General features: G+C 41.6%; 1 protein-coding gene across 4 annotated transcripts in view; it reads right to left on the bottom strand.

Annotated features, from left to right (window-relative positions):
• atg7 (ATG7 autophagy related 7 homolog (S. cerevisiae)) overlaps window positions 1-25,440 on the bottom strand; it is a 157,206-nt gene that overhangs the window by 76,574 nt on the left and 55,192 nt on the right. For all 4 annotated transcript variants that reach the window (XM_049471600.1, XM_049471602.1, XM_007248300.4 and 1 more), the window contains 4 exons: window positions 25,037-25,193; window positions 24,364-24,440; window positions 23,857-23,972; window positions 3,409-3,484 (listed from right to left, as the gene is read on the bottom strand). In XM_049471600.1, the coding sequence (XP_049327557.1) occupies window positions 3,409-3,484; window positions 23,857-23,972; window positions 24,364-24,440; window positions 25,037-25,193 (426 nt within the window). The remainder of the gene's footprint in view (window positions 1-3,408; window positions 3,485-23,856; window positions 23,973-24,363; window positions 24,441-25,036; window positions 25,194-25,440) is intronic.

Raw genomic sequence — 25,440 nt, 5'->3', positions numbered from 1 at the left:
GCACTTAAACGCCAACTTGTGGCAAGACCCAGCGTGATACATGATGTCTAAAACCTTCTGCACAGTATCATATTTTTACTATGCAGCCCCCAAACCAAGGCTCACCTGGAAGGTCTCGCCTTCTTAGGCGTTTATCTATGCAGTATAACAGAACAGAGCTGTTTAGAGTGGTCCTGTGACCAATGGTAACCAATGAAAGTGAAAGAGTTTTAGGGGTTTTCTATTCTATTCCTTCTCATCACTAATCTCTCAATCTTTCCCTCTCTCCAACTGCAAGAAAACTATAAAGCAGGCAAACATCCCCGAGCATTCGAGCGTTAAACACACAGGACAAACAACCTCGTAACAGCAGTCCCGCCGCGGAGAGCCTTCCCAGGAATCCTATTCATTACGGATTAACGGATCCGCAGCCTGTTCCTCACGTAGCCGGGTTCGGCTTTTCTTCCTTACCATTTCACAAAATCCCACTTTCTCTTCCTGATTACCCACCCGGCACTGCGCTCAACAATCATGGAGAGGGGCACGTTAAGGTCGCCCTTGATGGACTTGTGCCCTGAGTGTATGTGTACGTGTGCTGACTTTCATATATGTTCAAGTCAAGTACACAGCTCCAAAAAAAATGTAAAAGTTATTAAAAATGATTGGTTTCTCTGATTTTACTATTTATAGGTATTTGTTTGGGTAAATTGAACATCGTTGTTTATTCTGTAAACTACTGAAATTCTTCCCAAATTTACAAATAAAAATATTGTAATTTAGAGCATTTATTGGTCAAAATAATGAAAAAAATCAAGTGCAACAAAAAATGGAAAAAAAAAAAATCATATTAATTTAAAATCAACAAGAATACTAATGTGGGCTCCGAGAGGTCCAGCAAGGTAAGCGCTGCCACTATGATCAGGACATCGCTGGTTTGAATCCTGGTCATGAAGCTTGCCCTCAGCTACCGGAGCCCTGAGAGAGCACAATTGGCCTTGCTCTCTCTGGGTGGGTAGATGGCGCTCTCTCCCCACATCAATCCAGGGCTACTTACTTTCATCGGGTATTCCATTATATTTAATATAATGGGCGTCTGCCTAGCCCAAGTGTCTTAGGCTAAAAGAGGAAATTCCCATCTTCCGTGCTAAAAATTGGAACAAAGTTCACTGGGAAAGAGTTGAAATGAACTCTGTGGGATTTAATTCAACAAATCTTTGAGCTTATTAATAGTGATTTATTTGCATGGGCATCGCTATGCCCCTACCACTAACACAGTAATCCCATTGGTAGCATCAGCTAAAAGTGCTATATTTCTGGGGCAATGCTGGGGGAGAAAAGAGGTGGGCTTTCCCAAGTCCATTTCACACCAGATTTTTCTTTAAATCTAGTATTTGATGTGAATTTCTGACAGAAAAAGAACAGGAGAATGATCTATGTCTGTACTTTTGATGAAGTCAGTGTAAGAATATCTCCTCGTCTCTCTATACACTCTTCTTAAATTGGCATTATGATGCACTGAAGGGGCAGAGAGCTCATTCTTGTCGTCTTTGGCTTTAATGTTGCATGCTCTGCCTCATCCCTCCCTCTCCTTCTGTTTCGTTTGCACTTGGTTGGCGTGTGCTGACGGTTATCTGCTGAACTGTAGGAGAGCAGCCTCAGCTCCTGCATTCATGTTCAGCCTCTCGTTCAGCGCATCCTGGTCCATTAGCCACTTCCACCCACAATGGACCTGATTGCAAGCTTCCGCAGCTAATTGGCCCAGATTGTCCAGATGAAAATCAGGCCTTTCTTTAATGAACGTACAGACACGGAGAGATGACTTCCTCTCGGCCTGAGCGCTGTAATAACGCGGCATCACCCTTCTGAGTAATAAGGATATTTAGTAACCTTAAATTACCCAACTGCAAGGAGAGGAGATGTAGAACAGGAAATGTGAGGCCGTGAAGAGGGATTTTGATTCACGCTGGCAACACAGATAATAGTAATAGTAGGTGGGACCTGGGAACCCTGCCAATCAAATGGCCAATCACAAGGGAAACTACTGCACTGTTATTACTGTCTACATAATTAAATATTTCACAAAGTCAATTAGAGAGGGTCAGATCTTACTCAGTCACATTATCATTGTTCACAATGGTGAAGCTACAAACGCTCCCTAACAGAAAGCAACTAATTAAAAGTGCAAAAGGAATAGTTCTAAGTGATCTTTATAGGATGTCTACTAGTAGTTTCTCAGGAAAAAAAAAAGTGGAAATATTCCACACTTCTACTCAATGATAAAACTCTTGCATCCGGACTGCAATTGAAAATACAGGAGGACCAGTGAGTTTTTTTTGCTTTCTCAGTCACATGACATCAGTTCAGTAGCTCCTCCATTTCCACTCGCTGTTGTGTTTACGTGGATCTCCGTAGAAACGCGCGCCCAAAGTGTGGCAGTGGGTAAAACAGCTATTTTATTGAACGTGAGGAGACGAAACTTAAAGATGTGCATCCGGATGGGACTAAAATGACAGAGGAGTTCAGCGAAAAACAGTAGCTAATTCAATGAAAACCTACCCAGATAAATCTCTCCATGCAGGGCTATTGAATCTGATTGTGGTTGGAGGAAAAGTAAGAACAGCTCTTTCGCTGTTCAGAGGTGAGTATTATCGGCCTGTAGTCTGCATGTTTAGCATGTTAAACTAAGCTACTACAAATAGCTAGCTAAAAACGCCCTGGCTTACCGGAACACTTAGGATTCCTCTGTGTAGCACTGTTGGGTGGCATTAGCTACTAACTGTGGCTAGCGCTAGCAAGGGAAATCTGAAAATCTAAGCTTACTGTAAATAAACAGAAGTGCTTTACTCACTCAAAATAAACTCAGTGCTCATTTGACTTTAACATTTTTTTCTTAGAATTACAGTTTTGTTTACTTAACTTAGCTTAGATTTACAGGTCTCGCCAGGCCTGCTACATTAGAAGGAAAACATGGAGACACCCTTGTTCCTTTCTAGTGTCACACAATGCACCTTATAATCCAGTGAGCCTTATCTATAAAAATAGACCAGAAAATACACGTTCACTGACAGTGCGTCTTTTAGTGTGACAAATACAGTACTGTGAGCATGTACACAAAATATATTTGTAAATGTAAAAACAAACAAAAAACAAGTGATATAAAAAATATTTTTTCCCCTCATTTCCTGATTTATGCAAAGGTAAATGAGAAATGGGTAAAAATCATGCAGACTTATTTCACATGACTACAGCTTTAATTACTCTACAAAACAAGATACAAGAACAACAAGCCAATGCCCAACTCAGCCCTGTGTCTGGATGGAAGCCGGGCGAGTGAACAAGCGAATATAACAGGGAAGAAAAGAGAGAGAGAGAGAGAGAGAGAGCAAGAGAGAGAGAGTGAGAGTTTTCTGGTTGAGTGCAGCAACTGACCTGATGAGGGACGAGGCCGAGTGAGGTCGGGGGCTCATTCATGCGGTCATCACTGCTACTGGCCACTGCATAGCCTCTGAGAGAGAGAGAGAGAGAGAGAGAGAGAGAGAGAGAGAGAGAGAGAATATTAAAGCCTCTGTGTCCTCAAATGTTTCTCACCCAAATAAGAATTCCACGCTTCACTTCCCCCAAAATAATTTCTATCTCGCCCAGCGCTGTCTCTCTCTCTCTTACACACACACACAAACACACACACACACACACCCTGAGGACTAAAACACTGAATAATCCCTGTGAAAGTGAGGATGGTGAGATATGACAAAAGCACGAATAAAGATGCACCATCAGTAATGATACACACTAAAACATACAAACCTATACAGCTGCTCAGTATTCTTTACAATTACATCCATAACACACTCACACACACAGTGTGGCATCATGGGACATCACTGACCCTGTAACTTTGATGTAATGGTAAATATTGTAATACTGTCAGACACCAGGGGGCTCTTGAGCCTTGAGGTAGAGGTCTGCACTCCCGCGGGAGTCCCGCGGGACCCGCGGGACCCGTCAGAATATGTTGCGGCGCGGGACAAAACTGAATTGTTATTGGCGGGAGCGGTAATTTAATCAATACAGGCCATGCGGGAGCGGGACCACATTAACATGTGGTCCCGCTCCCGCAAATTGATAAATAGTTAAGAAAATTATAATAATCACGCTATGATTCCCATGCAAGCAACAAAAAAACACAAGAAAAATCTCTCGGAGGATGGACACACACACACACATTTTCAGCATCTCCAGCAGGCTGATCTGATCACGTGAACATGAAGCGTGCACTGTGCGTCATTTTGTAATTTTGCCACAGAAATGGCGGAGCCCGTAGATGGTACACAAGTTTCAGCTGTGGAAAATGCTCTTAAGACAGGTGAATACTCCACAATTAAGCCAACTGCAGGCAAGTCTGACGTATGGCAGTCATTTTCAATTGTGATTAATGGAGACAGAAATCGTCTACCATTTGCTTGCTGTGATAAATGTAACAAAGTGTTTGTGTACAGTAGCCACAAATCAGGTACCTCTGGTTTAAAGCGTCACAGGTGCACAGCTCTGAAGGGGCAGACAAAACTGTCATTCACCAGTACCACAAAAGTGACAAATAACTTAAAGAAGGAAACGACCAAAAAATGTGTTCAATTTGTCTGTAAGGACATACGGCCATTTGATACAGTCTCTGGTCAGGGCTTTTCCAAACTTGCACAGCACTTGGTTGACACTGCAGCGAAGATTGGCAAATTTGACGTCAAAGAAATGTTGCCCCATCCCACAACTATTTCAAGACACATTGAAGAAGAAGCAATACAACAAAAAAGATCTCTGGTAGACATAATGACGGAGACCATCAGCAAATACGGGTGCGCTGTCACAACAGATATTTGGACGGAAAACTACAGGAAGACATCTTTCCTTTCAGCCACTATACATTACATAGACGACAGCTACAATCTTGTGTCAAGGGTGTTGTTTGCAAGTCCATTTGAGCCAGGAACCAGCAAGACGGGGGACAACATTAGATCTTTGTTGTTCCAAAACCTCCGTGTTTTTGGTATTGACTGCACATGCACCAACATGGTCAATAAGATCGTCTTTGTAACTGATAGAGGGGCGAATATGGTTTCTAGTTTGCGTGACTTCACCAGAATCAACTGCAGTGCACACATTCTCAACGTGATTTTGTCGAGTGCATTTGCCACTGCCGTGATGGAAAATGCGTGCGAGGTCTCTCAGCTTATAACAGATGTTAAAAAGTTGGTGACATACTTCAAGCATTCCGGACAACAAGGCAAACTGACGAAATCGCTGAAACAGGCAGTAGAGACCCGGTGGAATTCAGTTTTTGATATGACAGATTCTGTCTTGCAACAGTTTGAAGAAATTTCCACAATACTGCTGGAGAATAATCAATATGGCAAGATCGGGTGCATCAACAAAAACATGCTGACAACGGTTGTGTCCTTTTTGAAGCCTTTCAAAGACGCAACAAATGATTTGGAATCAGACAGCTCAACACTAAGTGGATCTCTAGTGCTTCCATGGTCTGTCAAACTAATGATGCACTGCACCGATGCAGTGGCTATACCTGCGCTGACTGAAGTTGCTTCTGTGTGTGTGAGACGTCTGAACGAACTTATGTCAACTGACAATTCAGCACCAAATGCTGTCCACAGGCTCTACAGAGTGGCAACATTTCTCACTCCAAAACTTCGACACCTAAAGATGCTAGACAATTACGCACGAGCAGATGTCATGAATGCTGTGAAAGAGCTGATAGCGAACCTGATGTTTGAGTCCAAAAATGACGAACCTCAGCCTCCAGCAAAGAGAGCGCATTTCCGTGAGTTTGAGGAATGGGAGGACAAGGGTTCCATGGCAAAGGATGGAACAACGACAGCAGAATCAGAGATAAATGACTACTTAAGTGTAAAATTGGACACAACTGAGGAATCAGGGTCACACCAGGTTCTTCAGTGGTGGAAAAATCACAGGCTTGAATTTCCATCACTTAGTAAACTTGCCCGTCATGTTCTCTGCATACCGGCATCCAGCGCACCATCGGAACGAGCCTTCAGTGTTTGTGGGCGAATTCTGGAAGAGAGACGCAGCGTGCTAAAGCCCTCTACAGTGAGCAACATCCTTTTCCTTCATGGGAATCTGAAGTAGGCTAGTGTAGCCCCCTGTTTGTTTATTTAATTATTAAAGAACTCTAATTTCAGTTCCAACATGTCCTTAACGAAAAAGGTCTCACAGCGTCCAGAATTTATTTGGTGAAATTTTATTTATACGATATATATTTTTTTTTGTAAAATATTCCTCACTGCCTTTTTTCAATAATTTTTTGTAAAATGTTTCTGCTTCGTTCGTAGTATAGGCTGCATTTTCATTTGAATTGTTCTGTACAGCCATCTGATATTACTCCTATTTACGGCGGGTTTAGAAAAGCAGTCCCGCGCAGACCCTTACCTCACTGTTTTATTTATTCGCTACTTTTTGTAAAATATTCCCTTACTCACTGCCTTTTTTCAATAATTTTTTGTCAAATTTTTCTGCTTCGTTCATAGTATAGGCTGCATTTTCATTTCAATTGTTCTGTACAGCCATCTGATATTACTCCTATTTACGGGTTAAAATGTTTCTGCTTCGTTCATAGTATAGGCTGCATTTTCATTTGAATTGTTCTTTACAGCCATCTGCTATTTATGTATATTTACGTTTTGTGGTTTGCAGCCAAGCACAGCATACCAGAAGTATTGTATATTGAATTTTTTTTGGTTAATAAAAATAACAATCTTTTTAACTCTAGAATTCTTGATTTTTAAAGGACGACATTTACTATACTGGTGCAAAATAATAATAATAATAATAATAATAATAATAATAACAATAATAATAATAACAATAACAATAACATTGTTATTGTTATTATTATTATTGTTATTATTATTATTATTATTATTAATAATAATAATACAAATATTAATTAAACTAATTGAATTTAATTTTATATATTTTTACATTTATTATTTTATATAATATAGATCCACTTCTAATCCACTTCTAGGATTCTTGATGCACCTGATGGCATGTGTTTGGACTGCGAACTGAATTGCTGTTTTAATAAATACATATGTAAATTTGAAGCACTAAATGTAATTAATTCAATTCATATTAGGACTGCGGGACGGGAGCGGCGGGAATGTGTATGTGGCGGGCGGGAGCGGGATTAAAAGAAGTGATTTTTTTGCGGGAGCGGGCGGGAGCGGGACAAAAAGACGCGGGAGCGGGTTTAAAAAAACAGTCCCGCGCAGACCTCTACCTTGAGGTTTAGGGATGCAGAGCAACCAAACAACCCAGACTTTCAGCAGGGTTGAGTAATCTTAAAAAAAAATACATAATCATTTACATTCAAATCAGGTGCACAAAGGGGTGCTTTTCATGGCTGGGTTTCAGATTTAGGCACTACTATGGCACTGAATTCAGCACCCCCACCAGGAAAAGCACCACCTCTCGGGAGCACGTTTCTAATTAAAGTTAGCTAAAGCAATTATCTCCGCTTTTATCAAGAAGACAGTGCGTAGGCGCTCCCAAAAGGGGAGCTTTTCATGGCGGGATTTCAGATTTAAGCACTACTATGACGCTGAACTCTCGAGAGAGGCTGCAGGTGACATGCTTCTTTTTCCTTATTTCTTATGAGTCAGTGTAGCTTAGAAAATATATCTTGGGTATTTCCATTTTCTAAGTAAAGATAAAGCCAAGAAGACGTGGGTGAGCGCTCCTGAGAAGGGATGCTTTTCCTGGTAGGGGCATCGGCTTTACACGTGAGGTCAGTGATAAGAGCAATGAATCGCCAATATAACAATATACTACAATGCTAACAGACTAGGAGGGTTTGGCTTATCTAATGTGTATATTACCTGCTGCCAAAAATCTCTATAAAACGTAAAGTTACATTCTTTAAAAAATATAGGACATCATCCAGGTTCGAACCCCCGCTCATGCAGCTTTGCCATCAAGCTGTCGGCGCTAAGAGGGAGCAAAATTGGCCCTGCTCCCTCTGGGTGGGTGGATGATGCTCTCTCCCCACATCACTAAAGGGTGATGTTGATCAGCACAGGGCGTCTGTGAGCTGATGTATCGGAACCGAGCCGCTGCCCTTTTCTTCCGAGCACTCCGTGATGCTGTTTGGCAATGCTGCATCAGCAGCAGCTCGAAAAGAAGCGGTGGTTGACTTCACATGTATCGGAGGAAGCATGTGTTAGTCTTCACCCTCCTGGTGTGTTGGGTCATCACTAGTGATAGGGGGAGACCTATTGAGTGGGTTGGGAAACTGGCTGTGTAAATTGGGGAGAAAATGGGAAAAATTAGGAGCAAAAAAAAAAAAGATAGGACATCATCCTATAAAGTGCTTTTAGTTAAAAACAACAAAAAAACAGGACACAACGCTATTTTTTATAAGATTTTTTAAAAGAGTGGAGAAAATGTAAGTATACAACATATACAAATAATAATAATGATAGTAATAATAATCATCTGTTCTATTCTTTTAAATATTAGGTGATAACTGATCAGTTTTGGTCATATGTATATTTTTCTTATGTATATAATTTAGACACTGCATGCATAATTTATTTTTTGCTTTAATTAATTTTTTAGCAAATATCAAACACACTCCTACACCTTTACCTACAGCAAAAAGCCCCGCCTATATTTTAACCACGTCATCGCCCCTGCCAGAGCATAAGTAAAAACCGTGATGCCACGCCATCCACTGTGCGCACGGGTTAGCTGAGCACAGTAATAATAATAATGATAACCTCAAGCCAAACTAGCTGCTTCATCTGGATTTAAACCGACAATTCTGTGCAAAGAAAACTGAAAGACTTTCATGAAGTCATGAAGATCATGAAGGACCCGTTCCATCCAAGCCATTCCCTGTTCTCACAGCTGCCGAGTGGAAGGAGGCTCAGAAGCTTGAAGACCAGAACCAGCCGGTTCCGAGACAGCTTCTTCCCCCAAGCAACCAGGCTGTGGAATAGCCAGTAGAACGGTGTTCTGCCCAACCCACCCCACTGACACCCATACAAACTCTGCACCCTGCACTTTACTTTACACTGCATCTATCAGACTTTTCCATATTATACAGCATTCTGCCCCCTGCACTCCCCACTCAACTCATTCCTTACCTGCACTTACTCATAGCTATACTGTGACATACTGACTACTTCCACACTATCCATATCTACATCTGTGCATATCTGTTCTGTGCAATATTTGTCTATAGTGTAAGTTATCATGTTTATTGTAATTAAGTGTATTGTAAATAGTGTTTATACTGTAAGTTATCTGTATGTCCTATTTTTATATATTTTATATTATTTTATTACTCTCTTGTAAATATTATTCTTTACGCATTGGTGGGAATCTGCACCCAAGTTTTTCACTCACATGTACACCTGTACTCTGTGACGTGACAATAAAAATCTTGAATCTTGAATCCATAACTGTTCCCGCCTCCAGCAGAAACTGTGGGAGCCCAGGATGCAGGTATTTATGTATAAATACATAAATACTCTGGAGGAACGGTAACGTTCAACACTTTAAATGTGTAAATATAAATTCAGCATATTTTCAGCTGCAGGGTGATTAAATGAAGACATGAACGTTGAGCAGCAGCAGAGCTGGTTCAGACTGTTACGTTATCTCTGTTTAAGACGGACTTTACTGCGTCTCTCCTCTCCAAACCCACAGAGCTCCCTGATGTATTCTTCACGCCGCAGCGTAATTACTTTTCCTACGCTGCTTTCTCTCCCCGCTGCTCGCTGGGCTGGCAGAGTGGCAGAGTGTGAGATAGAGACGCTGGCACTCAGACGGGCAGCGCTCATTAGGAAGATGAATGGAGGACTTTAACTCCAGCACTGCTTCACTAAATGAACAGCTAGCACTGGATGGTTTAATCCTGGTTCAGAGTTATGAGGAGTTTAGCAAAAGTTGCCATGCAAAAAAAAAATTCAAAAAGCCACTGTAACTTTATAAAAGAAAGTAAAACTTTCAGCATTGATGAGCAGAGTAAAAATGAGCAGAACATCAACTGACAAATATGGCTGGGCTGTATGGCTAAAAAAATAATATCTGAATATTTTTTTGCAGGAATGGCGATATATATAAACTTTTTTCACTGAACAGCAATAAGGTAATAGCAAAAAGACATTTCTCAGCCAAAACTACTATGTTTCACTGTTATCAGTGTGACCCACCCAATATCAGAAATAGGTGGATTTTTCCCCCAAAAAATGATACAGAAGAAAAAGCATAAATTGTTTAAAAAAACGTTTATTTCGAAAGAGCGTCGAAATCTCCACCCCCACTATGAAAAGCACCTCCTCTGGGTAACATGTTTCTAATAAAAGTTAGCTTAAGCAGTTATCTCCGCTTTTATCAAGTAGACATGGGTGCACGCTCCCGAGAGGGGTGCTTTTCCTGGCGGGGGTGCTGAATTCAGCACAACATCGGCTTTACAGGCAAGGTCAGCAATGAGAGCAATGAATCGTAAATATAACAATATACTACAATGCTAACAGACTAGGAGGGTTTGGGTTATCTAATGTGTATATTACCTGCTGCCAAAAATCTCTATAAAACGTAAAGTTGTAAAAACTTTCAGCATTTTAAAGCATTTCTATGAGTAAAAATGAGCAGAACAACAACTGCCAAATATGGCTGGGCTGTATGGCTAAAAAATAATATCTGAATATTTTTTGCAGGAATGGCGATTATATAAACTTTTTTCACTGACAGGCAATAAGGTTATAGCAAAAAGACACGTCTGAGCCAAAACTACATGTTCCACTCTTATCATTCACTGCCATCTCCTGTGTATTAGTGTAGCCTAGTAGTTCCAGCAACATTTTATACTGTCCACAACAAGACAATTCAAATTACACTAATTCATTACACACCACGTTCCAAAGATTTGTAGAAGTCATAAAGATTTTTTTTTTGTTTCTCAATTAAACTCATGGGTGGTATTGTGTCTCAGGGCTCTTTGGATTACTGAAATCAATCTCAGACACTTGTAATAATTGGTTTGCCAGGTGAGCCCAATTAAAGGAAAACTACTTAAGAAGGATGTTCCACATTATTAAGCAGACCACGGGTTTCAAGCAACATGGGAAAGAAAATGGATCTCTCTGCTTACGAAATGCATTAAATAGTGCAAAACCTTAGAGAAGGTATGAAAACAATCAATATTTCATGCAAACTTAAGGGTAATTATTGTCCTGTGAAGAAGAGATTTGTGGCTGATTCAGAGCACAGACGGGTTCGTGCAGATAAAAGCAAATCAGGAAGGTTTCTGCCAGGCAAGTTCTTTGGATTAAGAGAGCAGCTGCTAAAATGCCGTAACAAACCAGCAAACAGGTATTTGAAGCTGCTGGTGCCTCTGGAGTCCCGCGAACCTCAAGCTGTAGGATCCTTCAAAGGCTTGCTGTGGTTCATAAACCTACTATTCGGCCGCCCCTAACCAGAGTTCACAAGCAGAAACGGTTGCAGTGGATCCAGACATACACGAAGACTAATTTCCAAACAGTCTTGTTTACTGATGAGTGTCGTGCAACCCTGGATGATCCAGATGGATTGAGTAGTGGATGGTTGGTGGATAGCCGATAGTTGGTGGAGTCTGTGAGTCATTTACTGATATTATTTGGTTTGAAACATCATATAAATATATTTGAAACACTAAAGGTAAATAATATTGGTTGGGGAAGGAGATCTGACTTTTTTTTGGTGTTTTTCTAAGTGGATTTCTTGTAGATGCTTTACCGCTATTTTTAGAAAGAGTAAGTTCCGCCCTTTCTAACCATATATGGATTATGTTTATGTGTGATGGGATTCCTGAGTAATTAAGCTGTGATTTTGGATGTAAAATCCGTCTGTATGATTCTAAGGGTTAAATTCAGTGGTGATGTTTCACGCTGCTGCTGTTCATCAGCGATATGATTTCAGAACATAGACTATACTGCTTTTGTTTTGCTGAAAAGTCTGGTTCCTTTGTAACTGTCTGTGTTTATAGAGAGCTGCATCTGAATGAGCTTCGTATCTCGTACCTTAAAATTTGCACACACATGATTGGTCTGTGAGTTTTCTGCCCTGCAAAGGCCAGTAAAGTATGCAGCTTCAGTTCTCAGTAGTTCACCGGCGAGTAGAGTTTACTAAGCAGCTCTTCTTGTAGACATTCTGTCGTGTTTCTCCATGCTGCGGCTGCCTGCTGGTGAAGCGGTGGGGAGGGAGGGGTTGTGTCTGTGTTCAATTACAAAGGGGAACTGATTGGAACGCAGCATAGTCTATACCGATATAAACAAGATGTACTCATCTTATATCTCGTATACAAATATGGATATTTCGTTTTGATATTTCGTATTGGGCCTTCGACCAAATGTTTCGTTTTGTTCAGTTTCAGACCAAAATTTTATACACTATGAAAACTGATCATTTTTTTGTGTGGTATAAGCAGATTGTGTTTGTCTATTGTTGTGACTTAGATGAAGATCAGAACACATTTAATGACCAATTTATGCAGAAATCCAAGTAATCCCAAAGGGTTCACATCCTTTTTCTTGCAACTGTAAATACAGTTAAACCCAGAAGTTTACATACAGATTTGTAGGCATTTTTATTACTTTCTGCAAAGTCAAATGTTTACATACACTAAGATTACAATTTGGAACAGCCCATATGATGATGATGTATTATTGCAAGTTTTTTGATTTATTGGCAACATCTGAGTCAATTAGAGACACACCTGAAACACACATTCTGTTTCTTTGTGTAACATCATGAGAAAGGTCTAAAGAAATCAGCCAAGATATCAGGAAGAGAATTGTGCATTTACACAAGTCTGGTTCATGCCTGATGCCTGAAGGTTCCTTGTTCATCTGTACAAAAGTACAAACAAGTTGGTAATGTCCTGCCAACATACAGCTCAGGAAGGAGACGGTGATGAACATGCTTTGAAGTCTAATATTACCACCCACAGTGAACAGCAAGTAGAGAGGATTGTAATGACGGTGAGTATTCACTCATCTGCATTGTGTTTGGTGATGTGAGGCTTGGCTGGATCTGCTCTGCCATGGAAACCCATTCCATGAAGCTCTCTACGCTCTACTGTTCTTCAGCTAATCTGAAGGCCACATGACCAGGTCAGTAGTGACTGACTCTGCAGAAAGTTGGTGAACTACCTTAACAGAGAGTTGCTGTCATAACTAATCACTTCCACTGTATTATAATATCATCACTGACAGTTGACTGTGGAATATTTAGCAGTGAGTAAATTTCATGACTGCACTTGTTCCACAGGTGGTATCCTATCACTGTAGCGCTGGAGTTCACTGAACTCCTGAGAGCAACCCATTCTACCAATAATGTGTGTAGAATATTTTGGCAATATAGTGTACAAATGAAAAATTTTAAATTTTTGTATTAACGCTGGCAATAATAATTCACATTTCAAATGGGCTTAAATAGAAATTATGGCCAGTTAAAACTTTTCAGAAGGCTTTAGAGGGTTCAAAAAGTTTTTCCAGCCTGCCATATTTCTGGAGAAGGTGACATTGGGTTAAGTGCTTTGCTCAAGGGCTCAACAACAATCACGCTGAGGTCATTACAGGAATCATCAGCGTAGTCTGTTGTACTGACATAACGCCAAGAAATGTGGGATTTCGGCACAACACAACTTCTTTTTCTTCTTCTATAGTTTAACAGGTGACAATAGCCTTCTTCTCAACTTCTTGAAGATATTTGTCACAACGTTTACAAAAATAATTCAGTTCAAATTGAAATTATGGCCAATTAAACTGATTATTTCAACTTTCGACCACATCTGCAAATCCCATATGCTGATTTGACCTTTTTAAAGCCTTTAATTGGAGTCTGAGAGAAGATTCCAGAAGGTCTCAGAAGGTTTTTCCAGCCTGCCGTATTTCTAGAAGAGGCGACATTGGGTTAAGTGCTTTGCTCAAGGGCTCAACAACAATCATGCTGAGGTCATTACAGTCCATATCCCCCAGACACAAGGGTCAATACACTTTGATTCAATCAAACGAACAACCCCATCATTCCTGGCATGGTGCCCTCACCTACTGAGCAGCAGCTAATGCCCTGGACGACATGCTTAGCACAGCTGAGCTGATACAAGTACAGAATTTATGGAGCTCAAAACTATAATGAATGGACAAAAGTATTGGTTAATTGTTGATTCATTTTCTTCTGAAATCAAGTGTTTTATTAGAGTATCTGGCTCTACTGAGCAGGGAGTGTCATCAACTGAGAGTTTATAAAGTAACCTACAAGTATTGCATGGAGTACCATCATTCCAAAGAGCTCAATAGTGGTCTTAATACTGAGGGGCTTTATACCCAAGTGGTCCACAAGTTAAAAAGCTCCAAAGAGTCCTATTCTATTGCGATGTTTACCGTATTTTTGGCACGGATTATGAGGCGCAGTATCAATAAACTTCTATTTTTTGGTCTTTTTTCATTCATATGCTGAACCGGATTATAAGGCATATTATGCAACACTACTAAGGAACAGGGTTGTCACCATGTTTTCCTTCTAATTCAGCAGGTCTTGCCGCTGGGTGGCGAGACCTGTAAAGCTAATCTATGTAAACAAAACTGTAATAAACAACAATTTCTTTTTTTTTTTTTAAGTCAAACGAGCACTGGATGTTAATCTACACAGATTTCTCTCCTGAAAACTGTTTATTTGAAAGAGTAAAGCGCTTCAGTTTATTTACAGCACTGAAGTTATTTACATGCACTGAAGTTTGTGTTAGAGTTTGGATGAAGGGGATTGGTGTGGTCCTGCTCTTGTAATAATTTGTCTCATGAGTTTTGTAGACGTCTGAGTACTTGGCAGTTGAGGCACGGACCATGAACATAGTTCGCTATGCTTCTGGATTCTTGTCGAGCCAGTATCGGATGGTAGTGGTTGCTGTGTTCTGCTCACGCAACTTATAATGTGATTTATTGTGTGTGACTGTGCTTAGGTAAGTGTGTTGTTGCCATAGTTAAAGGAAGTGAGCTTAGATTAAGGAGGGATTCTGTGTGTTCATAGGTTATTTTTTGGTAGGTCTGTTACTTGGCAGTTGAGGCAATGGACCATGAACATAGAGTTAGGCTGTGCTTCTGGATTCTTGTCGAGCCAGTATCAGATTGTGGTGGTTTTGCTATTGTTGTTAGTTGAGTGAGTAGTAGATCCTGGCTGAGCCCTATGCATAACCCCAGCTGTTAGGTGCAGGATTTGTCAATTACCTGTATTATATTACTTGATATCTAGTTAAGCTAGTGACTGCTGTGAAGAGAACAGTTGACAACAGAGGAAAGACCCTGTGACAGCATGGAAAGACAGCTGACAAGAGGGAATAGACCCTAACGGTGCTGCCATGGGCTGGCAATCCATGGTAGCAGCCACCATGGTTAACCATGTGTGTGCAACCAAGCAAGCTACATTGAAAAAGAAAAAAGCAATACCCCAGGAGTCAGCGAGAGCAGGGGTGGAAGATGACTCACAGGCGGATAACATGGTTACGGACTCTGGAACGGACATGACTACGAGAAGTGGGTTAAGCATAGAGGCAGGTGGGATGGTAAGTGGAAAGGAGTTGCTGACTTGTGTGTGTGGGTGGAGCAAGGTCACATCAGTGAGAGGGCTGAGGATACACCAAGGAAAGATGAGGTGCTTGAGTGAAGGAGTGCAGGGGCCCCGCATTGAACAATACTTTGAACAGAATTGTTTGAGTCAGTCGGCTGAAGTCCAGCGGCAGGTTACGTGCCACAGTCCGCAGGATATCAATACCTTTGATACTAGGGAGGCTAACTTAAGCACAGAAGGAGTGGAGGATGAAGGAGGTGTTGATAGGTCAAAGGCTAAGGGAAAGCAGATGGGTAGGGAGAAAGGAATCGGTCAAAGATCCAAAGTTAAATGGCCAGGCACAGGAGACAAGATGGCATGGAGGAGTATTAATGATGATTTGAAAGGTATGCTTGAGGGTTTGAAGGGAACAGCAGAGAGTAAATTGAACAGGCTAGGTAAAGTCATTTATGATTATGGAATGGCAAGATTTGGTGTTGTGCAGAGGAACGTAAAGTGTCGAGATGTAGTTAAATCAAGGCGGCAGGTAGAAATAGAAAAACTGGTTAAGGAATCAAGGTTACTCAGAAAGCAGTGGAAGAAGGGGAATGAGGCAGAAAGAGAGGGCATTGAGTTATTGCAGGAGGAGTTGAGAAGTAAGTTGGTAAAATTGCGGAGAGCAGAGGCTATGAGGAAAAGGAGGAAGAAGAAGGAGCGTGCTAGGATAGAGTTCTTTAGAGATCCATTTAGGTTTGTTAAGAGTCTGTTTAGTAAGGAGAAATCAGGAAATCTAAAGGTCGGAAAGAGGGAGTTGGAGGAGCACTTTAAGAGTGTTTACACAGAGAAGGAAAGGTCTAGCGACCTGGACCTACCAGCAGACATGCCGCCGTTAGGTGATATAGAGTGGAAAATGGATGTTAACCCCCCTAGGTGGAGTGAGGTTCAGGAGGTGGTGAAGGCTGCAAAGGCAGGTTCTGCCCCAGGGCCAAATGGGGTTCCATATAGATTATATAAAAGTGCACCAGATGTTTTGAAGTTTCTATGGAAACTAATGGCTATAGTGTGGAAGAAGGGGATTATTCCAAAGGAGTGGCGCAGAGCAGGTGGTGTTCTTATCCCAAAAGAAAAGGATTCTGTGGCTATTGATCAGTTCCGTCCCATAAGCTTGTTGAATGTGGAGGGTAAGATCTTCTTTAGTGTGGTTGCACGTAGACTAGCAACGTACCTGAAAAGAAATAATTTAATTGATACGTCTGTACAAAAGGCAGGAATTGCAGGTTTTTCTGGTTGCATAGAGCATAATAGTATGATTTGGCATCAGATTCAAACAGCAAGAGCCGAGAAAAAGGATCTACATGTGGTGTTTTTAGATCTGGCTAATGCTTTTGGTTCGGTACCGCATGCATTGTTGTGGAAGGCATTAAATTTTTTTAGGGTTCCAGAAGAGATTTCAAGGTTAGTTAAAGCCTATTTTGAAGACATACAGTTTTGCTTTAGTGTAGGGGAGTGTGTCACATCTTGGCAACGACTGGAAATAGGTATAATGGCAGGTTGTACAATTTCACCGCTAGCGTTTACGATGGCAATGGAGGTGATTATTAGGGCTTCTAAGTGGGTCGTAGGCGGGGAGAGGCTGCATGATGGCACCCGGCTCCCACCAGTTAGGGCGTTTATGGACGATATGACAACATTAACGACCACGGTGCCATGTACCCGGCGACTGCTAGGGAAGTTAAATGATAATCTTAGGCTGGCTAGGATGAAAGTTAAACCGAGCAAGTCTAGGAGTGTATCAATCGTTAAAGGGAAATTGATACAAGAAAGGTTTATGATGGAGGGAGAAGTCATACCATCTATATTGGAAAAGCCAGTTAAGAGTTTAGGTAGGTGGTATACTGCAGCACTGAATGATAAAGAGCAGGTGGAAGGGTTGAGGACAGAAATGGTGGAGGCCATTAATAGAATTGATAAGTCTTTTCTGCCAGGTAAATTGAAATTGTGGTGTCTGCAGTTTGGTTTGTTGCCTCGTCTAAGGTGGCCACTTACAGTTTATGATATTCCGATTTCTGAGGTTGAGAGGTTAGAAAGGGTTATGAGCAAGGCTATAAGGACATGGTTGGGGGTGCCGCGTTGCCTTAGTAGTGTGGCGTGGTGTGGGAGAGGGATGCTGGAACTGCCGTTGACGAGCTTGGTTGAGGAGTTCAAATGTGCTAAGGTAGGACGTGAAATGCAGTTGTTAGGGTCAAAAGACGGGCTGGTTAAAGCAACAGCACCAGTGACTAGGTCTGGGAGAAAGTGGAATGCTCGAGAAGCTACTCAAGCCGCAAGGAGGGCACTGGAGCACAGGGATGTTGTGGGGCAGGTGCAAAATGGGAGGGCAGGATTAGGTTTAGGTGATTCTTGGAAAGCATTCGGCAAGGCCACATCACCTGAGAAAAGGCGTATGGTTACAGGGTTTATTCGTGAGCAGGAGGAGGAAGCAAGGAGGGCAAAAGCAGCAGGGCAGAGTAAACAGGGGCAGTGGATGAGATGGGAAAGTGTAGAGAAGCGGAGAATCACCTGGCGAGAGTTATGGGGATTGGATACAGGCCGTATAAAGTTTCTTTTGGGAGCTACATATGATGTTCTGCCAACGCCACAAAACCTTGCTCAGTGGGTGGGTGAGGATCCAAGTTGTAAGCTATGTGCAGGAAGTGGCACGCTGAAGCACATTTTGTCAGCATGTAAGGTGAGTCTATCCCAGGGGCGCTACACATGGAGGCATAATCAGGTACTTAGATCTCTTGCAGGTGCACTTGATAAGAAACGGTTAGAAGTTAATAACATGCCCGTGGTAGGTTGCAGTAGGGTAATCACGTTTGTGCGTGAGGGGCAGCATAGTGGAGAAACAGCACAGTGCTTGAAAACTGCTGGTAAGTGGGCCAATGCACGAGATTGGAAGTTATTAGTGGATGTAGGTAGTAAACTGCAGATCCCAGAGTGCATTCTGGTTACAACCTTGAGGCCGGATGTAGTGTTGTACTCTGAAAGTAAGCGGATAGTGTATTTTATAGAGCTGACTGTTCCGTTTGAAGACGAGGTAGATGGAGCTTATGAAAGGAAAAGGCTGAAGTATACAGACTTGGTGGCTGAGGTGAGAGAGCGTGGGTGGCAAGCGTATATTAGACCGGTAGAGGTAGGTACTAGAGGCTTTGTTGCGAAGTCTGCCACAAGACTGCTGTCTGAATTCGGAATTAGAGGTCGTGTGCTAAGGACTGTAGTGAAGGAGTTGTCAGATGTAGCTGAAAGATCTAGTCAGTGGTTGTGGTTCAGAAGGGCTGAGGCTACGTGGGGAAGGGAATGAGTTTGTGCTTCTACAGCAGGCTTGGAGGGGGGTGGGTCTGGGACGCCAGACTTCACTGTTGAGCCTTCTGGAGGTGTCGTGGGCCTAATTCAGCGAAACACTGACGAAGGAAGGTGCCTGCCTGATGACCCCTGAGAAGAGCTTGCACTGAAGTTTGTGTTAGAGTTTGGATGAAGGGGATTGGTGTGGTCCTGCTCTTGTAATAATTTGTCTCATGAGTTTTGTAGACGTCTGAGTACTTGGCAGTTGAGGCACGGACCATGAACATAGTTCGCTATGCTTCTGGATTCTTGTCGAGCCAGTATCGGATGGTAGTGGTTGCTGTGTTCTGCTCACGCAACTTATAATGTGATTTATTGTGTGTGATTGTGCTTAGGTAAGTGTGTTGTTGCCATAGTTAAAGGAAGTGAGCTTAGATTAAGGAGGGATTCTGTGTGTTCATAGGTTATTTTTTGGTAGGTCTGTTACTTGGCAGTTGAGGCAATGGACCATGAACATAGAGTTAGGCTGTGCTTCTGGATTCTTGTCGAGCCAGTATCAGATTGTGGTGGTTTTGCTATTGTTGTTAGTTGAGTGAGTAGTAGATCCTGGCTGAGCCCTATGCATAACCCCAGCTGTTAGGTGCAGGATTTGTCAATTACCTGTATTATATTACAGTGAGCTTAAATTTTCAGCAGCATTATAGCGTTAGTGGCTTACCGCTAGCGCTAGCCGCGGATAGCAGCTAATGCTACCAAACAGCTCTACACTAAGGAATCCTGAGTGTTCCAGTGAGCCAGGGTGATATTAACGTGCCCAACACTGGTTCCAGGTGTAAATACTCTGAAATATTAATTGCTTTATGTCAAACCCAGATGTTTTGAGTCTACAGCAGAAACAAAGGGATTGGCCTCACTGTTTCAATACTTTTGGAGGGGACTGTATGTGTAGAACCTTTCTTGATATACAGTGCCTTGCAAAATTATCTGGCCCCCTTAAACTTTTCAACCTTTTGCCACATTTCAGTCTTTAAACAAAGATATGAAATTGTAATTTTTTGTGAAGAATCAACAACAAGTGGGACACAATTGTGTAGTGGAACAAAATCTATTGGATCTTTTAAACTTTCTTTAGGCCCCCTTGTATTAATACTTTGTAGCGCCACCTTTTGCTGTGATTACGATTACAGTCCCTTGGGGTATGTCTCTTTTTTGTCAGTTTTGCACATCGAGAGACTGAAATATTTGCTCATTCTTCCTTACAAAACAGCTGGAGATCAGGGAGGTTGGATGGAGAGCGTTTATTTGTGAACAGCAGTTTTCAGCTCTTTTTCCAGATTCTCGATTGGATTCAGGTCTGGACTTTGACTTGGCCATTCTAACGCCTGGATACATTTATTTGTGAACATTTATGTTTTGGATCATTGTCTTGTTGGAAAATAAATCCCTGCCCCAGTCTCAGGTCTTTTGCAGACTCCAACAGGTTTTCTTCCAGAATGGTCCTGTATTTGGCTCCATCCATTCTTCCATCAATTTTAACCATCTTCCCTGTCCCTGCTAAAGAAAAGCAGACCCAACCCGTGATGCTGCCACCACCATGTTTGATAGTGTGGATGGTGGGTTCAGGGTGATGAGCTGTGTTGCTTTTACGCCAAACATAATGTTTTGCATTGTGACCAAAAAGTTCAATTTTGGTTTCGTCTGACCAGAGCACCTTCTTCCACATGTTTGATGTGTCTCCCAGGTGGCTTGTGGGAAACTTTTAAACAAGAATTTTTATGGATACTTTTGCAAGGCACTGTAAGTAGCTCATACAATGCATTCATTAGAAAGGGTGTCAAAAGAAGTATTTGGACGTCATAGTTCCTGTCCTGTACAGGCCTCGTGAATGCAGAAAGTCTAGCCGCTCTCCTTAACTAAAAAGTGCGAGTATTCTGCAGAGGTACCAAAATTCCTATAATTGTGTGTTTCTCTCTATTCTCGCGTATCACCCTTTGTTGCGCTTCGTCCAAAGCCTTTTATCCGCCTCTCGCCGAGGCTTTCTCTGTAATGGTCTAATGCATGTGAAGAGACTGGCAGGGAGATGATAGTTGGATCTGGATAGGCGAGTGGTCCATTCATTCCATCCCATAGAACAGTAAACACAGCGCAGACAGGCTTTGCTTCCAGAACATTGCAGGTACATTAGCAGGACAATACACAGAGAAATGTGCATGAAGAAGAGATAAAATCACTTTTATTTGGTTTGGTACTTGTTTTAGTAAAAGGACGCCACACTGTTGCCCTTTAGCCTGTAGCAATTTTTTTTGACACCACCCCTAATCCAAAGTACATACACTTATTGGCAAATAATAATAATACCTAATGCAAAACTAAGCATAAAGTTCTGTCTCAGATATATTATGTAAATAATTACAGTTACATCATGTTCTGATGAATCACTGGTGACCCTATTTTGTCGATCTAAAGGCCAAAATATAGATAGCAAGGACACACTTACACACCCCAAATCAAGCTGCACAGTACACAGTTGACAGCTTGATTTAGGGTGTGTAAGTGTGTCTTTGCTATCGTAACGACGAGAAAAGTACACTTAAAAGTCCAGCTTAAAACACGCAAAAGGCATGCACTAATTCTCTTAATTAATCAATAAAATTCAATTTTTTTTTAACAAATGTTGTCACAAAGCAGCTTTACAGAGATAGGGGTCCAAGCCTCTTATCAGTAATCATGGGTCTGTTCTGGGCGTAACCTGTAATAAACCAGTTAGAGTGTCACGTGCCATTCCCTTTAAGAGCCAGGTGCACTCTGACTTTGGGAGATTGGTATTTTAATGGCGCATCTCAGCAGATGAACTGACATGCATGTTTACAGCAATATTTTTTTATTTTGTATTCTGTTTATTGTTGATGTAAAAGTTGGGTTTTTGCACTGCTGCTTGTCCTTGTGTGTGTTTAACAAGGGTGGGGGGGTGTATGCGTGTTGAGTGCGCATGGCGCACCTGCATTTTCAAGATAGCGATGAACCTCTGACTTTTGATGTTCGTCTAGGTTGTTTTCAGTCAGAGTTACACCTGTGTTTTCTGTTGCCAAGATAGCAATACGCAAGAAATTTACCTGAACACACCTCACTTTGATATATATATATATATATTATTCACAAGCGCTTCTGCTATTTAAACTAAGCAGACACAAAAAAAGGCTCTTGGTGCTGTGAAAGGTGGCAATGATCACCACATCGCGCCCTGAAGAGGGAGATAGGGCCCTGGGTCTTGCCACCGCTGCCCCACAAAAAGCTTTCCAAGGTACCTTTAGGTCTTGCTGAGAGATTTATTATTGACTGCTAGACATGCCTCTACAATGTGCTCGAAAACTTAGGTTTTGCTCAGTTGACAGTTTAATGATGCCCCCTCTAGGCCTGAGAGAAGCAGGATAGACATATCAATGGATTTCCTGCCATTAAGGTTGTACGCCACACAGCCAATGTTACCTTAGTTTGCAGTGATGTTGTCAATGAGGAACCTAGACTTCTATCGTTTGCAACAAATTCAGGTTCTGTTTGGGTTCTGCTGACGGTCCGGTTTGAGTATTGAGGCTTCGTAGTCAGAGCTTCTGGAGCCATCGCATACGACAGTCAGTCAGTCACCCCTAGTAGTGAAACGAGGGACACTAACAGTTTAGCAGGACATCCTGCAGCCAGAGGTATTTCCTCGCATGGCAGGGCTTCAAACTGGCATTATACAGCAGATTTCCACCAGATTGCAATACCGTATTTTTTGCAATATAAAGTGCACTTAAAACCATTTAATTTTCCCAAAAATCGCCAGTGTGCCTTATAATTCAGTGCCTCTTATGTATACATTTTACAAGTCAGGTTGTAAGGAGCAGTAAAGCCACTCTGCTGAAGTATGAGCGTTATACAGGAGTTTCACTTTAGTTCCCAGTTAGCACTGGGCCGGAGCAGCATTAGCATTAGCTACTAACCGCTAGTTCCTCGTTCAGAGGTGAGTATTACAGGCCTGTAGCCTGCTCCTAACTGCAACTAGCACTGCTGGAGCAGTAATAGAATTACCCGCTAACCGTGCTAAGCGCTAGTTCTTTCACTGTTCAGAGTTGAGTATTATCAGTCTGTAGCCTGCTCCTAACTCCAACTAGCACTGCTCGAGCAGCATTAGCATTACTCACTAATCGTGCTAAGCGCTAGCTCTTTCAAACTTTAGAGGTGAGAATTATCAGTAGCTTGCTCCTAACCCCAACTAGCACTGCTATATATATATGATATAAATGATTCAGGCTTTTCACTTATTTCAACTACTTACTTTGAAATATACAGCTCTGAAAAAAATAAGACCACTTAAAAATAATGAGTTTCTTTGATTTTGCCAAATTGAAAACCTCTGGAATATAATCAAGAGGAAGATGGATGATCACAAGCCATCAATCCAAACTGAACTGCTTGGATTTTTGCACCAGGAGTGCAGGCATAAAGTTATCCAAAAGCAGTGTGTAAGACTGGTGGAGGGGAACATGCCAAAACACATGAAAACTGTGATTAAAAACCAGGGTTGTTCCACCAAATATTGATTTCTGAACTCTTAAAACTTTATGAATATGAACTTGTTTATTTGCATTATTTGAGGTCTGAAAGCTCTGCATCTTTTTTAGTTATTTCAACCATTTCTAATTTCCTGCAAATAAATGCTCTAAATGACAATATTTTTATTTGGAATTTGGGAGGAATGTTGTCCGTAGTTTATAGAATAAAATAACAATGTTCATTTTACTTAAACATAAACGTATAAATAGCAAAATCAAAGAAACTGATTCAGAAACAGAAGTGGTCTCTTAATTTTTTTCCAGGGCTGTATTTGTTTGCCAAATTTTCAGTGCATCCCTACTGTATCACTGCATAGAAAACAGGGAATGGTGCAGCACCTACCCCTCTGGGTGCTGGAGTATAGAGATCATCATCTCCACCGCCAGAGCTCCGGCGATCATGGCGAGTCCAGGCCGGCTAACAGTACACTGCTGGTCCAGCGTCCGGTCCCGGGTCGACTGCAAATATCAGAGATTTCAGCACCAATGATTCATGTAGTAAAGATGATACTAAAACACTGATAAAACAAATATATATATATATATATATATATATATATACATTTATGATGTCTCAGGTATTCATGCTGGTCAGATGGTAAACATTCCCAGCTTTCTGCAGAGCTGCATTATCCTCATAATAAATAACATTTCAGACCAACATTGAAAGTTCCAGTTACAGTAACGAGGCTTAATATAACACAGGCCTCTAATGAGAAAAGCAGCATGTGCCTTTAAATCAAGGCCAATCACACACTCTGCCGTGCCTACACACACCAATCCACCAGACAATCAGTCAGACGGCCCTGCTAAACAACACCGAAAATTGCAGGAAGCATATGGAACTCACGTCTCCAGGGGCAACGACATCGTTACAAAAGTAGCAGCCAAGTCTGTGACCAGGTATGTTGGAGAACAGTGACGTTCCTTAAAAATGAGAAAAGAATCAGGAGGATCAGAACACAGATTACAACACTGCAACATCTAGAGAACAGGGTTTAAACGCAACATTAAATTAACCACTTTTCAGCACCACTTTAAAATGAGACTACCTTTATAAAGGGTTTACAAATGGTTTATAAAGGAGCCTATTCTTCGTTATGAATTCGGTGTGAAAGACTTTAAAACCTATTAATAAGCAGTTAATAAATATATGACAACGCAAATTTGCAAAACAGAGATCCTCAGAGAGTTCTTTGCCATGAGGTGCCATGTTGGAACTTTCAGTGACCAGTATAACACACCTGCTCCCTATGCTCCCCTGAGACCTAGTAACACTAACAGGACACATGACATTTATCATATCGCTAAGCCCCTCACTCAGTCTGAATCCACTGGGATCTTGGAGTCATAAATAAGGCTAATTTGCAATTTCATTGGCTGTGCCTGAAGAGCGATACCCATAAGGTTTATTATTCCCTACACAATACCTGTGATATGAATTAGCAGACTTAATAATAAACCTAATAACTGACGAGGTTGTCTGAAGGGTTACTCAGGGGTCAAGTTGTTCCTTATCTCACCCGGTACTGCAGGAGTGGTGGAGGATGAGGAGGAGTCAGAGAGAGATGGAGAGGCTGATGAAGGGCTGGAGGCTGCAGTATCCGAGGCTTTGGGTTTTTTCAGGCCGTGCCTCATTACCACGAAGGTGTCGAATCCCAGAGCAGCATTAACGATAAGCTGTTACAACAGAGAGGTCAGAGTGAAGAAAGTTCATTAAAATTTTAGGCTGATGGACACAGACTGCAGAAAAGGTGAAGTGTGCCTTTCTCTCAGATTCTGATTACACGTCAAGAGTTTCACGATGAATGCTGAATAAAAAATGACTTGGATAGGGAGTACTGTGAACATCTAAAGTCAGGAACCATCTAAATCTCTATTAGAGACTCAGATTTAGGTTATATAGGGTATTAGATCAATAAAAATA

This window comes from Astyanax mexicanus, chromosome 24 (genome assembly GCF_023375975.1).
Source record: "Astyanax mexicanus isolate ESR-SI-001 chromosome 24, AstMex3_surface, whole genome shotgun sequence".
Lineage (NCBI taxonomy): Eukaryota > Metazoa > Chordata > Actinopteri > Characiformes > Acestrorhamphidae > Astyanax > Astyanax mexicanus.
This window is presented reverse-complemented; position numbering and strand designations above follow the sequence as displayed.